The sequence below is a fragment of the Sebastes fasciatus genome, chromosome 21, assembly GCF_043250625.1.
Source record: "Sebastes fasciatus isolate fSebFas1 chromosome 21, fSebFas1.pri, whole genome shotgun sequence".
In the NCBI taxonomy this organism is placed as follows: Eukaryota; Metazoa; Chordata; class Actinopteri; order Perciformes; family Sebastidae; genus Sebastes; species Sebastes fasciatus.
Genome location: NC_133815.1, coordinates 13,780,895 through 13,797,679, shown reverse-complemented (window position 1 = coordinate 13,797,679; position 16,785 = coordinate 13,780,895). Strand labels below are relative to the sequence as shown.

The 16,785-nt window shown below is 42.2% G+C and overlaps 1 protein-coding gene across 1 annotated transcript in view; it reads left to right on the top strand.

Moving 5' to 3' along the window:
• mtrr (5-methyltetrahydrofolate-homocysteine methyltransferase reductase) overlaps positions 1–8,936 on the top strand; it is a 31,121-nt gene extending 22,185 nt beyond the window's left edge. The window contains exons 13-15 of the mRNA XM_074622605.1: positions 1,108–1,200; positions 5,219–5,410; positions 7,976–8,936. Coding sequence (XP_074478706.1) covers positions 1,108–1,200; positions 5,219–5,410; positions 7,976–8,120 — 430 coding nt within the window. The 3' untranslated portion in view covers positions 8,121–8,936. The remainder of the gene's footprint in view (positions 1–1,107; positions 1,201–5,218; positions 5,411–7,975) is intronic.
• Positions 8,937–16,785: the final 7,849 nt, after the last annotated feature.

Sequence of the window (16,785 nt, the reverse complement as noted above, 5' to 3'; positions counted from 1 at the left end):
ATTACCTTAAATCTGAGTTAAAGACATATGTACAAGCAACTTATATACGTGTGATGGGAAAACGTGAAACCTCCAGTGCACATACTTTGAGAATGGAGTTTCAGTGACGCAGGAGAAAACCAAAAAAGTCACAAATCCGTATCCGACACAAATCATTATTCAAAGCAGAGTATTTTTATATGTGTTGTCTGGAGGGGGTCTTTAATGGACTTATCATTTCGGCAATAAAGTAGTGTGTTAACACTTTTTTATGCACCATATAAATCCACCAAGCAGTTGGCTGCCATTTTCATTTTGTGACTGCTGGAAAACACAAAGTATGATTCAGTCTGTTGGAGAATAGCAAAGCGTGGTGTTTAGGTGAAGCAGCACCTTATCCTCGGAGTGCAGCAGCGCAGCACAAAGGGCCCAGTCTCAATGCCTCTCTGTGGTATTCCTCAGCCCCTCGTCGTGGTCGGTCACCTCAACACCCGTCTCTCTTTTCTCCCCCCCCGCCACCCACCCTCCCTCCAGACGGGGGTAACAGATAATGCAGTGGCTCTTTGGAGAGTCATCTGACTGATGGCATCATGAAAGGTTGGGGGTCAACTGTTGTTATCTGAGAGAGAGCTGTCACCTTTGCAGCAGGTGTGCGGCACAGATACCGGCATCTTCAGAGCCGCTTTGTGCCGCTGCGTTGCCATCGCCTGCAAAGGATTCTGGGAGCTTTGCCAAACTCCAAAGCCACAAGAGGAATCACTTTTTGCAGGAGCAGTTCTTTTGCACTCGAGCACAGTTGGACGCACACGCGCGAGCATACGCGTAAAAACACACACTCACACACTCACACAAAGCACAAGCCCCAGTTTCATTTTCAGTAACTGTTTATAGTGATGGGATCCATCCTTCTGTTTGGGTGCAATTTAATAATATATGTAATGTCCTCGCTGCAGCACGCACAGTCGTTTCCGTGCATTAGGCAATTGCGGCACTCAGTGTACTGTCATTGTTTAATGGTGTCACTACTCTTCTTTAACCTCTGCTGTGAGGAAGGACTCCCTCTCCTCCATCTGGCCTGGTCCTCTGTTGGTATTGATTTGCCGCTAACATCCGCTGTTTGACTTTCAGGGAGAAGGAGAGGAAGGAGGACCCTGAAGCCGGATTTGGCGACACCTGGCTGTTCTTCGGTTGTCGCCACAGAGACGGAGACTACCTGTTCAGGTGAGCTGTGTTTCTTTGTCAGTTCAGCAGTTATTCATAGACCCCATGCACTCATATATTGACATATTCTATACATACTTTCTTTAACCTTTAGTGAGTCAGATGTACTGTTCTCCATACCACTGAATATTCCATATTGAAACCTGTGACCTGCATATCTCGTTGTCTGTGTACACTTATTCAAAACATGATGACATAAACATTTTAAATGGGCCACTTTGTGTTTCCTGTTGCAATGTTTGTTGATGCAGTAGCTGACGGGAAGTAAACTCGGACCAAAGCTGTTGCCCTAGCAACAGAATGGCAATGAAAATGTTCTTTCTACAGTTCCACACATGAGCATTGTGGACACTCAAGGATGTGTTATGAGTAGGACTGTCACCATCATGAATTGTCTATTTCTGTTCACTTTTTGCCACCCAACGCCGCTGTTATGTTTGGTTTTGCAATTAGTTCTAATTCCATGATGTTTATTTCAATGGCTGCTCATCGAAATGATGCGATCGTTGGCAAAGGAGTGTTAATTAATCATCAAATAAATTGCTGAAACAATGTTTCACCTCTCGCTCTGCTGCACTGAGTTATTTTAAATGGCTTGTTCTAAAACTGTTGTGCATGCATAATATAACGAAAACGTGGTAGTAAGTTAATTAACGTAGAAGGAGGCTTGATTTTATATTCAAAAGTTAACATGGAAACGCAAAGCCTGTGTTAAAGGGTAACTTTTTCAACCTGCACCCTATGTTCCCATGTTTTTGTGTCCAGTATTGAGGGAGAACGAGCTGTGAGGGCAAGTGAGCAGCGTCAATGTAGCGTTACGTTCGTTAAAAGTGATTGTTTTTGCCAATGACAACTGACTACGCAGGCAGCACACACTGAGCTATTTCTTAAATGACCCATGCTACTCTCAAAACACCACGTTTTCCATCCAAACATTTTTATGTGAATTATCAATTTAGCCCCTTTACCGGCACCTCTCTGTCATCATCTTGCTTCAGATAGCAACAAATACGGTCTCATATGAGCTGAAACGGAAGTAAAATCTAGACAGCCAAGCTCTTTTTCCTTGTTTTTTTTTCCTGAAATTGGAACCTTGTGCTCAGGTACACACTTTATATACCCAGTGGATGAACACGCACCTATTTCACTTTCTATTTGTTGCCACATTTGTAACACTGGCTTTAAAATAATGGATCGTAGAATCTAACGATTATGCAAAATGATTGCTATCAGGCGATTATGCAATAAATAAAAGTACAAGATGTATAGGAAGAAAACGGACATAGGTAGCTAGATTAGCCAATGATAGCACATAATCTTCACTTATGAGTGAAAGGGAACAGGAATAGCAGCACATGTTGCGTTGGCATGTACTGTAATTGCGACTCAAGGTAGATAGTTGCATGGAGGTTATGCGACTTTCTATTATGGTTGGGTTCCAATAGGCATTTCTTTTATAAATCCAATTCCAAGTTGATAGAATATCTGGATTTGTCAAGCTCAGAAGCTAACAAATCTTTCGTGAAATCTTTAATCTTCCTTCTCTTTTAATTTATTAGGCTGTATTCTAGACAGGAACTGAAGGGGGAAGTATTTTCTGTGCTAACTTGTGCTGTCATATAACATTTTTGTTATGTTCTTTTATGTTATCTGTGCAAAGTATCAATGGTTTGTGTTTTCATTGTGAAAAAAACAAATTGAATCCAACTAAATTGTATTAATGTTAGACTCCCTTTCTTGGATTGACCTCTTGTTTTGTTAAAGCATTGTAAACTGACATGAACCCGTGAATAGATCATTGCTCTGATCAGTTTGTCTTATCTTCACTCTCTCCTGACTACACACTAATTGATCTTCTCTTGCTAGTATCCGCAGCACGCGTGCTCCTCAATGCTGATGCAGTGAGCGACTTCTTTCTCGGGATTAAATAGTTGGAATGGATTAGCATCCTTAATCACACCAGAATAGATCACAGAGGATGTTGTTTGTCCCCCCTCTGCTTCCTCTATCCCTTAGTTAAACACCAACTCACAGCCAGGTAGTAGGCGCTGGTTTGTTCACAGTGTGGGCTTCTCTGATGAACACCCCCACAGTGTTGACCAAAGCGATTAGTCTGTTTTATGAGCCACCCGTGAAGAGTTGTACTCAATTTAAATAGGTTAGCAGAATAAGAACAACATACCTGCGGTTGAATTGCCTGCCTGCATTGATCTCTGTTGGATTTCTCTGAAAGTAAATGCAATTTGATTGTTTGGCTTTGCTCGGGAATGGAGAAACCTGCTTAGCATAGTTTGAAGCATTTTTTTTTTTTTTTTAAAGCCCCACGTTTTTAAAAGAAAAGTTCAGCCGAAGTCGTAAGTAGAGGTTGAAATTTGAACTTGCATAAATATAGCACAAATGGCTTTTTAGGCTTATAAATATTACAGTATGTCGAGACAGGATGTGACCAACTCTCTGATCGTGTTCTGAATTTTCAGCAAAAAAACAAACAAGGCTCGCGATGCGCCTCAATCAGCCGCAGCACTTAACATCCCTGTGAGAGGTTGATGCCAATCTGCCTGCTTGTCACATCAAACTTGTCCTCCTGTCTGCTGCACTTATCCTTTACCCCCCCCTCCCTCCGACTTCTCAGCCTCTTCGTTGCAAGTGATTTCATGCTGTAGGGGAAACATAACTGGGAGGCCCGCTGGGTTCACGTTAGGGTCCGGGGTATTGCCACAGGCTGTTGTTAGTGTGTATGTGTGTGTGTATAAACACACGGAGGAATCTGGGAGGTTTTGGCTCTCAGAAAAACCCTCGATTATTTTTTCTAACAAGGCAACTGTCCTTTGTCATCCTCCCGTTTTCTGCTCACAAGATTATCAATCTACGATGATTAATATTCAGACGTCAAACAAACAAGACTCCGCCATGCTTCTCCTTGTTATTCATGTTGTTGCGCCGTTTGTTCAAATAGACTTTGTAATCACACATTTTGGTCAAAACAATGAGATTTTCCTTTAATGACTTCAGGAGAAGCAGCAATTCTGGATGTTTCACACAGAACAAAGACACTCATCTCTCCATTTAGTATTTACACCGCAATGTCTGTGTGTGTTATTGAAAAATTCCTTACTTTATTTTGCTGCAAAAAACACACACACCCCTGAGGCGAAAGACCTTCACCCGTGATCTCGGAAGCCGCGGCTTGTTAAGAGTGTGTGTGCGCGGTTGTGTCTGTGTGTGTTTCTGCTCATTCCGACTGCTTAACTTAAAACAAGATGCTCTGAGCCACAGTAAACCTCACTCCCTCACCACCTTCCTCTTTCCTTCCCTTCCAATAGCACCCCAGGCCCTGTAAAAAACAGAGGCAGAGGAAGAAGGAGTAGTTGGCAAGCAAAACCACCGATAGGGAAGCAAGGTTACACCCAACTGCAAGGCTGGGAGGATTGATTGTAAAAAGATGCTTATAACAGTGACTCGACCTTGCTTATGAAATCCATATTTTCTTTTTGCACTTCCCTCGTTACACAAGATAAATTGGTTGTTTGGCACAGTTGCGCTCAGACCTTTTGCTCATCAGTGTTCTGTTATATCAAGCTTGACAGGTTTTTCTGTTTTAAGGAAATGTTCTGGGAGTTACATACGGTGTGTCTCGTGAGGCGGTTGAAGCTAAATATCGTAAGGGAGGGTTTTTGGATGTGAAAGGATAAACAGTATGAAATACTTGGCATTATTAGGCCAGCCGTTTCTCCATTTATTTCTAGGTTACAATAAAAATATGCATGTTTTTTTCCCCCATGAAATCCTAGACTGATGCTCTCCCACAAAGTTATCTTCCATTCACTATCACATGAACTTCTCTCCACCTCAGCGACTGAATCTTGGCTCGTCTGATTCCAGCTTTGGAAAACACTTTTCACAATTTTTTTTTTTTCACAAATCAGGAACAACCTGTCCAAGATTACATGAATACACTTGTAGGAAATTGGATTTATAGTCTGCTAATGTGTCTCTGCAATCTTTCTGCTTGTCCCAGAGAGGAGCTGGAGGGCTTTGTGTCCAGCGGTACACTGAGCCAACTCCAGGTGTGTTTCTCCAGAGATGACCCGGAAGAGGAGGCCACCACCTCAGCAGCACGACCCAGATACGTGCAGCACAACCTGCTACTTAACAGCCAATGCATCACTGACATCCTGCTCAAACAGAACGGTTACCTCTACGTCTGCGGGTAAGACTGACACTGATATTATTGATAATAATTGGAAATTTGATTTCGGGTGAGATTTTTTATCCCAATGTCCACCTGGCATTGTTGTGTCATGTTGTGGCCGCACTTGTATTCAGTGTGTCCACTGTGAGTGTGAAAGGACTGCAGAGCATCTTGCTCCCAGCTCTTTTCTGCACCGGTTATCTTTGCATGCCTGGTCTGTTTTTTCCAGATCGCCGCGGGTCTCCGAAGGCTTGCATTTACTTGTAAATCTGCATATATGAATTTTTCAAAACTTTTATTTAACCGGGAGGTCTTTTTAATTTACATTATATCTTTTACGAGAGAGGCCTGGCCGACATCGCAGTGTAGAGTAGTTGACTAATAAAGATTAATTTACAGCATTCACATCCAGCGCATAGCACAATAACGGAGCACCGAAGAGTCGTAAAGGAAAGATTTTGACTATATAAAACATGCATTCTTAAAGACACAGGTTTTGAATGTGCCGGTCTTAAATGAAATGAAAAAATGCAATTTTACCAAGTTCAGAACAGACTCTGGAAATACTGATGATTATCCATCTTGATGATCAGTTCTGATCGTTGTTTGAAACGAGGAGAAAGGTTTTTACAGAGGTAGGAAGAATGGCTTTAAAGATGAGAAGGTCCAAATAAATCTTTCTTTGTATTTTCAGTGTAAACATATACAGACCACGGTAAAGACTCGCTACACACAACTTCACAACAATGTAAAATATAGGCAATTAATATGACATGAAAATGTTATCTCTATTTCTGCTAATATTGGGGCCTCATGCAGGAAGCGGTTTAAGAACAAACATCCTCTTGTTTTTGTTCGTATCCACAATTTGTTGTTATTTAGTTAGAACCCATTGAGTTGGGATTCACCAGTGTTTTCTTATTTTTGCTCTTCTCTTAGATAAGAGAACATTTTTACGAATGGTTGAGTGCACTGTTACTAAGGTTAGGAAAAAAACCCATCTTGTTTTCACAGACCACAAATTGTTTTAAAAGTTTTAAATTTGAGGAACATAAAAAAAAACACATGAATATCATATAATTCAATTTAGATTATTATATGTTTTAGAGTAATTATAATGATTGGATTATGGCTAAAGAAATACTACTGGTCCATTGATCTCAATTAAGACTATAAAAAACCTTGGTTGATATTGCGTGCGTTCAGCTTCTGAATGGCTTACAAACTGCTCTTAGATGCTTTTTGATTTTCCTGCAATGCCACTACTGATACTCTGGAAAATCATACGTTTACTTTGTTTAAGTTTATTTAACAATACCTCAGTTTCACTCCTGCTGAAGTTCTTCTTCTTCTTACAGCCTTTTATTGGTGGTATCGCTCCAATTCTTGGGCACAGCACAGCACAGCACAGCACAGCACAGCACAGCACAGCACAGCACAGCACAGCACAGCACAGCACAGCACAGCACAGCACAGCACAGCACAGCACAGCACAGCACAGCACAGCACAGCACAGCACAGCACCTGCCCTTATATAGTGTTTAGGGGGCGTTACCTTTGCTAATAATAAACAATCGGCCACACGCCTCCAATTTATCAATAAGTGGGATTCATCATTCAGCACACCTGGGTAAGAGCAGATTTGGATGGTTAGATAATGTGGTAGTTAGGTTAGGTAAAAACGTTTTTAGTTTATTTAGTTAAAAGTAAGAGAAAATATTAGAGACATTTAAGAGAATGTTGCTGCATGAGGCTGTATTGTTCAGACTATCAAACTAAGGGTAAATTATTGCTTATAGGAGAAAGTGAGAGACAAAAAACTCCATGTTTTGCTGCTGAAGAATAAACTGCTTGAAGACATATTGCCTGTGAAACGCTTCACTGGAGACATGACGTAGCCGTGACTCAACCAAGCTGCATCAGTTGCCAAGTGCAGCTGCCAGCTTCACCTGTCTGCCAATAACTATCTCTGCTTTGGGGCAAAGCACTCAATCTATGAAAAAAATTAACAAAAGGTGCTGAAGTACCTCACAGTTTGTGAACTTTTTGCTCACAACATCCCCTCTCGAGCTCTTTTGCTACTGCTGACCTCACAGTGATGCAATATCTTGTACAATTTGTATCATTTAGAGTGTATACATACTCCCTCTCCACCATTTCCATATCCCAACACAACACAGTGTTTCTGTCAGTACAAAGACAACAAGCAAAAACACACATAGGCATATAACAAGTCAAGTCATGTCAGCACTTGTATAGCTCAATATCACCTTCCTCTCATCACTGCCAGGCTGCTTAACTCACCTTTTGAGTAAATGATCTTTGAAGCATCAGAACGGTGTGAATTCCTATGAGTCCAAAAAATATCACTTTAGATCCACAGGATGATGAATCTCCCTCAATATGCTGCAACAGCAAGATAGAGATTTCATCAATTTCCTTCCAGGATGCACTCCTGGAGTGGCAGCGCTTGCCAGTTTTACAAAATATGGGCTTCAACATACATAAGACTCTCTCAAAAACACATCTGTTGATTGTATTGCACTTTCCTTCTGATATATTCATACTCTTTTTCTTCACCAGAGATGCTAAGAACATGGCTAAAGACGTGAACGACACCCTGATGGAGATGATCAGAACGGAGCTTCAGGTGGACCAACTGGAAGCCATGAAGACACTGGCAGGGCTGAGAGAGGAGAAACGCTACTTGCAGGACATCTGGGGCTGACCGCGGATGACCAGATAAGGGCATTTTGCAGCATCCACTGGGCCTCTTTACACCTTAAATAATAATAAAAAAAAAATCAGCACGCTCCGCTGTAACCTCCAGAACCATAAAATCGTGGATGCTGAAGCCCGGAGGTAGTTTACACCACCCAAATGCTACCAAGATGGAATTTACCATTCTGACCCGGGGATATCGGTTCACTACATCATCTTGGGCTTTGCTGTTTGAACAGAAATTATCTTGGTCAGGGCAATAGTGCTGGAGATTGGTCCTGCAGTGTGAAAATGCTTTTAGTATAGACAAGCCTTCCTCCGTTCGTCCTGTCTGGGGAAAAGGCATTTACTTCCATCGGCGGTGATGGAGTGATTTTGATGAGACTGGGAGTGCTCCGACCTAGATGGAAGCAACACAGCAATCTGTAGTTCTTTAACAACACACACATACAGGGAATTGTTTATCGTCATTCGGGAGGAAAGAAGTCATTTTTTCACAAGTTTTGTAAATCACACTTTTGTAAATGAAGTCCTTGGAGATGAGGACAATTATCACATTTATCATTATACTGTGTTAGATTTTAAGCACGGAGGGCGTGGATCTCAATGATAATGCGCAGCTCTGACCAGAGCAATTTATCTAACTGACTTTGTTTGTTCCTGTCTGCCCCCACATACCCAGCAGACTGCCAGTGTGCAGACAGTGAACTTCCAGCTTTTCTAAGTCCTGCAAACCCCGACTAAAATCTCCCAAACGGTGGTTAAAACAAACACAACTGTGCCTTGTTGGATCGGGAATTAAAACACATTTCAGCGTAAAGTATTGCTGTCTACGGATGTTCTTTTATTGTGCACGGAGGCGTGACCTTACACATGTGTATTTTGAAGTGTGTGCATGTGAATGAGCATGAAGGGGAGGGGCGACTGGAAGTTTTCACTGCATGTTCAAGAGGATCATTTGGGAGCTAACAAACTCTGATTGATTGGGAGTGATTGTTTTTATATAACTTTAGAGATAATTTGATTGTTCAAGGTGACTTTGGTCAGAAGATGAAGGCGTACTCTGCTAATTGAAGGCTTTTCGCAATGGGCTTCTTAGCGCAGCGCGGAGCCCCAGAGAGAGGCTTCTCAGAATTAAATCTTCTAACAGCAGTCTTTTTTTAATTTATCCTCTTGTAGGGAGGGGAGAGAGGAAAAAAACATGTTTACAATCTCCTCCGCCTGCACCGTGGATGACACCCCCGTTCGCTACATTTTTGAGCCGAGTAAACAAAACAGTCACTGTCGCAGAAAACAATCCCTGATGGTGAATAATTGCTTTAATACAGTGTTGTCAAAGGTAGAGCTGTCCTTGTGTTTGTCCAGGCGCAGCTGGCTGCACCTCGGCGCCCTCATCCCTCAGTGTCCTCCTGCTGTTGCGCCAAGTCACAGGAGCAGAGGAGGACGAAAATCAAAATAATGATGCTGTGTGCGCCTAACAACCCCACCAATCTCATCTCGCGCACACACACACACAGCCTCCATTTAATGCAAGATCTCCAATTTGTTGTCGGAGAAATGACTCGCATATGTGCTGTAACAAGAAGGAAAGTTTCATCAAAGCGACATAACTGTGATCATTATTAGTGAATCATTTTAGAACCATGAAGTACACTTTGAGCCGTACTGCCCTTATTTACCTACCCTATTAACATGCCCTCATCGCCGTATAAAAAATGACCCCAGCCATAAGACGGAGAGCCTGCCGGCTGCTTATGTCACCCTGTCCTGCAACCACCCACGACTGATGAAGTTTTAAATTATGTCTTCATAATTAAAAAGGTTCACAGTGGCGGTTTTGTCCCGCAGCGAAAGCAAAAGACAGAGCTGAGGAGATTGTCGTGGAATAAATCAGAGCCGCTGGAGGTCAGCGCGACCTGCAGAACAGTAGCACCTCCGTGATGGATACCCCTTGTTAAGAATGGCTTAAATGAAGCAGAAAGATGTGTGCTGAAGATAATGACACGTTATTATGGGAAGTGTTGAGTGAGCCAAGTGGGGAGATGCACTTTGTGTCAATGAGCTCAGAGATTTGAGAAAAGCCTGCCTGCTTAACATTCGGCTTCTTGGGTGCAGAAAGTACAAGTAGTGATGATGAGGAGGGTAAGTGGAACCTCCCACACGCTCCATCCCTGAGCTCTGCAACGAGGAGTGAGGAGCCTTAATTGGGCGAGTGACAATGAGTTCAATTCAGTTGGTTAGGTGTGTGGATATGACTGCAGTTCAAACTACGTGGTTGTAGTTGTGGGAGTAAACAGCAAGTAGAAACCAAGTTTTGTTGCTTATGACAGAAAACTTTGGGAGATTCAACTTTGCAAGCATGCACGTAGCTGTGTGTGTGTGTGTGTAGGGGTAGGGAAGGTAATTGGGTGTGCATGTTTTTCCCTGTTCATCTACAAAATTAAAGTTTCCATAGAGGAGGGATGGCTCGGTTTCTATGAAATTTGACAACATAATTTATCCATCTTTTCCCACAATCCCTGTTGTGGATCTCCAACATTATAGTTTCTGTTGGAAAGATGACTTTCTGTTTGAAAGCTGCACTACAGTGGCGGAGTCTACTTGCATTAGTGCAGTCAGCAGAAAGCTTAATCTTCCCCAAGTTTCCTTGCCTCACCTGTGTTTTATCATTAAAAAGGACACCTCCACTCCGTCTCTGCTGTTCTCAGTCTGCAGCCAATGACCCAAGAATGTCAACTCAGCTCTTTGATGTGGCATTGATGACAGGCCTGCTAGCACACACACACACACACACACACACACACACATACACATACACATACACAGATGCACACTGAGAGCCGCAGTCGGCCTGTTCTCCAGAGTCCCAGCTGTGCACAAACACTTTAACTTCAGCATCTGTCAGGAGTGCTGGAGGAAAATCTATGTTTTTCTAAAAAGGCTGCAGCACTTCTATTGAGTTTCCTGTTTTCACTGTGAGATACCAGTGTTGTTCGGGTCTCTGTTTATTGATGGAGCTGGAGAGATATCCCTGCTTCCTATTCGGCAGAACAAACATTCGCTGTAATTGATGCTGGCAGGAGGAGAAAGTATTCAATAAGAAAGTATTGTTCTCCCCGAGGGTTTAAAGAAACATTTCTATATTAGATTAAACTGGCCACGGAGAGAATAGTGTGAAAATGATCAGAATAAATGTATAATCACTGACATTAAGACAGATTCCCCGCACCAGTCAGGTACTGTTTGTCCAAATGAATTAAGTAGAAACTGCTTGGCTCATCAAATGTATTAATGATGTTTCAGCGATGGATGCTCTTACTGTCTCCATTACTCAAAGAAATGTAAAAATTGGTTGGGCTTTTTTAAACTTACAACGATGGATGAACACTTAGCAGAATTTATAGCCTCCTCAGTCCTCAGCCTATAATGACTTATGCAAATTGGAGGTTAAGTGCTGGGATGAGATTGTTCAGCAAAAAAAAGAAAGGATGCATGTACAAAATAAGGATGTATGGAAGGATATGTGTGCACTTGACATTTGTCTTTATTTGTTGTGTGGGATATGCTGAACGTGTGTTACCATGGAGCTCAATCAGTGAGTCTAAAAATCTAAAAATGCATATGGAGAGGTTAATGTGAAAATGAAATGAATTCTCCGTTTGCTTTGTCTATCATAGTGCATCTGAACAATAACCGTGAAGGTAAATATAGAAAGGATGTGGGTGTGAACTCGCACTTTATATTTAATTTGATCTCACAGTGATATCAAATGACAAAAAACAAAGCTTCAAGCAGCGATGAACAGGCCCTCGCCCCATATGCACGTCAGTGGTACTCACGGGATCCGGGTTGACGCGGTCGTGCATTGCTGTGACCATCGGACACTGCACGAGTGAGTTATTTCTTGCGTGGAGTGCATGGCGCTAGAAATGAATTATTAAAACATTTTGTACAATCTTCTGCGTCCACAATGTGGCGCTAGAGAACACGTCATGTTGCTGAATATCATGTGTAGACCACACTGTCAAGATCAGATGATCTTTGTCATGTAAGGCTGACTTCCTGTTGTCAGTAGGTGGCGCTATGACTATGACTCAAAGTAGGTGCGTAGATGTCTTCAGGCTTGGACTCTTATCCAGCATGGGGAATTTGGGGGCAGATTGGACAATGTAAAGTCCAGCTTCCTATGTCATGGCGAAACATGCAAATTGCCCGCCTCGCAATGGCAATGCCGTTCCACGAAAACACAAAAAGTTCTTAATTTGGCATCGTGAAGGTCTTGAGATTCTGCTGACCAAATTTGAGATGGATCTGTTGCATCCTCCAGGAGGAGTTTTGAAAAAGAAAAAATACAAACAGATGAAATGCCTGAAATGGCGTACTGTCACGTGATCTATGACATCATCGTTCAAAGGTATCAACTATTCCTTCGCAATTTAGTGTCACATTACTCAGAGGGTTATACCAACCAAATTTGAAACAAATAACCCTCTTGGAGGAGTTTGAAAAAGTTTGCATTAAATACAAATTTTACAAACCGGTTGGGCGGAGCCGATGTAAAATATGTCTGAAATGATGAGAGCAATGTGGGTACCAAATTTTGTGAATAATCGGAGCAACTATATTCTAACTAAGGCCTTCCACGCCTTAGGGGGCGCTATGGAGCCCACTAAACACGCATGAACCCAATCGCTGTATATTCCCGCAATGTTTATAGGTGTTGATGTATGCTCCAAATTTCGAGAGTGTTCGAGTATACCGATAGCGTAAAAAATGAATTCAAAGGTTAAAAGTAATTAGGGGGCGCTATAGAGCTGGCGTGCCACACTGAAGCCAGATTGCGACATCAACCTGAAATAATTACTAGTTTGAACATGGGTGCAAAGTTTCGTGAGTTTTTGTGCATCCTAAAGTCCTCAAACATGGGTTTGTAAAATGAAAATTAAGGCGCGGAATCCAGAATTGCTGACTTCCCGTCAGATGAAAAAATTTCAAAAATATTGGATATGTTCTTATAGATGAGAACAACGATCCCACCAAATTTCATGAACATCAAAGGAACTTTTTCGCAATTCTGGCTTGCGTTTGGGGGGCGCTATGGAGCCCGCTGGCCACACCCGAGCCCAAATCACTGCAGAACTTAGCAAATTTCGACAGTTCTGAAGTGTGTGCCAATTTTCGTGATTTTTCAAGTATCCCAAACCCCTCAAAAAATATGATTGCGCAGCAGAATAATAATCTCTACAAAAAAAACAATAGGTTCCTCGCGCTTTCATGCTCGGGGCCCTGATAAAGTTCTAAGAAACGACCAGGGGATTTAGAGGGTCACCGTGGTGATGCTTCATTTTTGAGGAATCTATCAACGCTATCATTGCAGTGTGAGCACAAAGTCATTTGGTTTCAATGTGAATGGGCTTCTAGTCTTCACAGAGGCATGTGAAAGTAATGACAGTGTTTTTACCCAAAGACTTTTCATCGTCCTCTTCTCGCAGAAACTCCACCGCGGCACCAGTGACTGTCCCAATCTTTACCCAACGCCTGATAAGCAGCCGTGAGCTGTCTGGTGAGTGGGGCTCATCAGTGGCAGATTAATGTCCAGCTGTACTCTCCTCACCATGCTGTGAAAGAGATGAACAAAGGGAGGCAGAAAGTAGAATGACATTGTAAAGAGGGAAAGATTGACTGTTAGTGCCTGGAAATTGGGTAAAATATAGAGCGGGAGCAGAGATTGAGAGAGGCATACGAAAACAATTTTCCTCTGAGGAGAGCGGGAAGAACGGATAAGGGTTGGCAAGGATAAAATAGTGACTGACAACAGGTACAGGCAGGAGAGCAACAGCAGGATGTAAGAGGTTCCTGACTCTGAATTTATTACTGGGCTTTCTGTGCAGTGGGAGGTGAACCAGGGTGAGTTACAACATCACCTGACCCTAATTCAGATTTGACTCCTGTAGAGATGGCCTCGGAGTCACCCCGCAACACACACACTTTTGGTTCTCTTGCGTAACTAGAGTCCAAGAGCAATGAAAGTTTATACCTTCATCAAACACAGAACGTGGAAAAAGAGGTGATGTATAGCCCCCGAGGCAAGCGAAAGCATTAAGGATGTATTTAAAATGAGCAACTGTTTGTGTGATTAATCATCTTCTCGTAACGTGACATCTCTTGTGCATGTAATGGGACAACTGGGATTTCGCTCAGTAATTACTGTTTTATTGAAAAATCTATATGTGCGAAGAACAATTACAGGTTACAGTATAAACTACTGTTTGTATTGCAGTATATCAGAGTTATCAGTGCGTCAACACAGGGATTGTGTTTTCTGTTCTTTTGAGAGATTGGGCATTAAATGAATTTGATATGCAGAGATATACATGTGTATTAAAAGTGGAGGTTAAAAACTGCATAACACCACTTGGAAAACAAACAAAGAAGTACTAAAAAAAACTTTTTTTTAAACAGTTTGGATACAGTTTGCTTGTTTGAAAGTCCAGCTAAATGATATTTACCATTTCTGCTAAAGTGTTTGTCGGTTAACTCGCACTGACAAGAAGAATTCAGGAACTCACTGCTGTCGGCCAAGAATAGTCTGATACATAATCCTCCGTAAAACCACAATTTGCAGTTTTTATGCCTCCGCGCCAGCGCCAACCGCGACTGGAGGCACATGTTTTCGGGTTGTCCGTCCGTCCTTATGTACGTCCGGTCCATTCTCGTACGCTAAAACGCCAAATTTGGCACAAACGTCCACTTGGACTCGAGGATGAACTGATTTTGGTGGTCAAAGGTCAAGGTCACTGTGACCTCACATCCGTCCCATTCTCGTGATATCTCAGGAACACCTTGAGCGAATTTCTTTCAAATTTTTTGATTAGCATATAAACTAAACCCAACCCAGTTGATACACTATTTCAAATAGGTAAGGACACAATCTCGGAACGACAGCAGCCGTTTAGCCCAATAAGCAGGCTTCCTTTTTTTTCCTGGATCATCTGGTGAATAGCGGTCAGCGGCATTTCAATTATCTGACTAGGACCATAAAATAATTCTTGTTTTTTGCTTCTTGTTTAGGCTACGTGATAGGTGTGAGTATTTGATTTGGCAGTGCATTTTGCAGATTGCCAGATTGTGAGCAGCCACTCCTCTTTAACTGATTGTCTCTCAGCCCAGTGTGTCGTGTTTGCAGTATTGACAGCAGCTGTTGAAAACACCAACAGAAAGACTTGAATTTTACTTCCTCACTTTCAAATAAATACGCCTCTGTGTGTATTACCTACGTCAACCAGTTACATAAAAGTTAGGCTACTACGAGCACATGTATGCATTCGGCTGAAAGTCACCAGGTCACTCGTTAAACCGAAACACTTGTGTGTTGAGGAACAGAAGCCTGAAGAGCAGAAGCAAAAAGTTCAACCATCATTCTCAACCAAAGACCTACTCTTGCGCCAGTTTCTCCTCAACAAGTGCCAATGACACATATCGCCCCTCGTCACCCTACCCATAACAAGCTGTAGGCTTGCTGGTGAAAGACTCTTTTCAACTGTCTCCTCTCCTTTGAACGAGACTATGATGACATCATTCCAGTGTTCAACACCAAGCCCCGTTGTCTCCTGCTGTGATCATCAAAAGTAAGCTAATTTACAATTTCAATATTATTGTTTATTGGGTGTAGTCTTCGTTTGGTGTACAGTTGGGATTTTATGCTGATGTTGCTACCAGCTGTGTGAGTATGTGGCGTGGCCGCCGTGCCAGGCTATGTTAAAGTGTATCTTTTTTCACGTTAATGCAGGTGCTCTATCCATACGCTTGATTAATGATGCTGTTGCATCTGTCAGCTGTGTGTGTGTGAATATGTGGCTGCTGTGCCAGGCTATGTCCTGCTGTTAATGTTTGTTTTGTTGGATCAGAATCCGAATCAGCTTGATTGTCCAGGTATGACACATAGAGGCTACCGGGAATTTGACTTATTTAGGTTATTTAGCTCTCGTTGTACATACGGAAATAGAAATGCAGCTAAAAACAAGGTCAACAAAGCTGAACAAGAAGATATACCAAAAGAATATTACAAGGAACAACAACAAGGTTGCTTTAGGTGGATATGTAGCCTACAGTATGCATGTATACATGTCAGGTGCCTGTAACATTACCTATGATGATGATGAAGATGTATAACGCTTGTATGATTGAACTGTGGTGCATTCAGGCAAGTATAGTTGTAATGGCCTATTTTGGTTAACATATGCATTTCAGAACCTATTATGTAGATGTTTGGTCTTGGACGGACTAGGCCCACTATGATTTCTGCCGACGGATCAGCCTCTGGGGGCAATTGGCTATATTTCTGGGGTTCCGGTGTAGCCAGCATATATCCGGACCAAGACTTCCTTTTCCGTGCGCTGCTCATTGTTTCCAGTTCGATTAGCAACTTGATGATGCGAGAATGGAATTTGAATTGAGAGATGACGTGTACGACCGAAGTAGCCAGTTTACAAGATCATTTTTAACCAATAAAATGCTAAATCATCATCAGACAATAGCCGGTGGATTACGAGACAGCATTTCGGCCGATGCGTTCTACCTATTTTGCTCTCCACATGGACTGGTTTACTTGCATTCAATCAAAGCCTGCTCGAACGACTACAGAAGGAAACCAGAATGCTTCCGATGCCAAA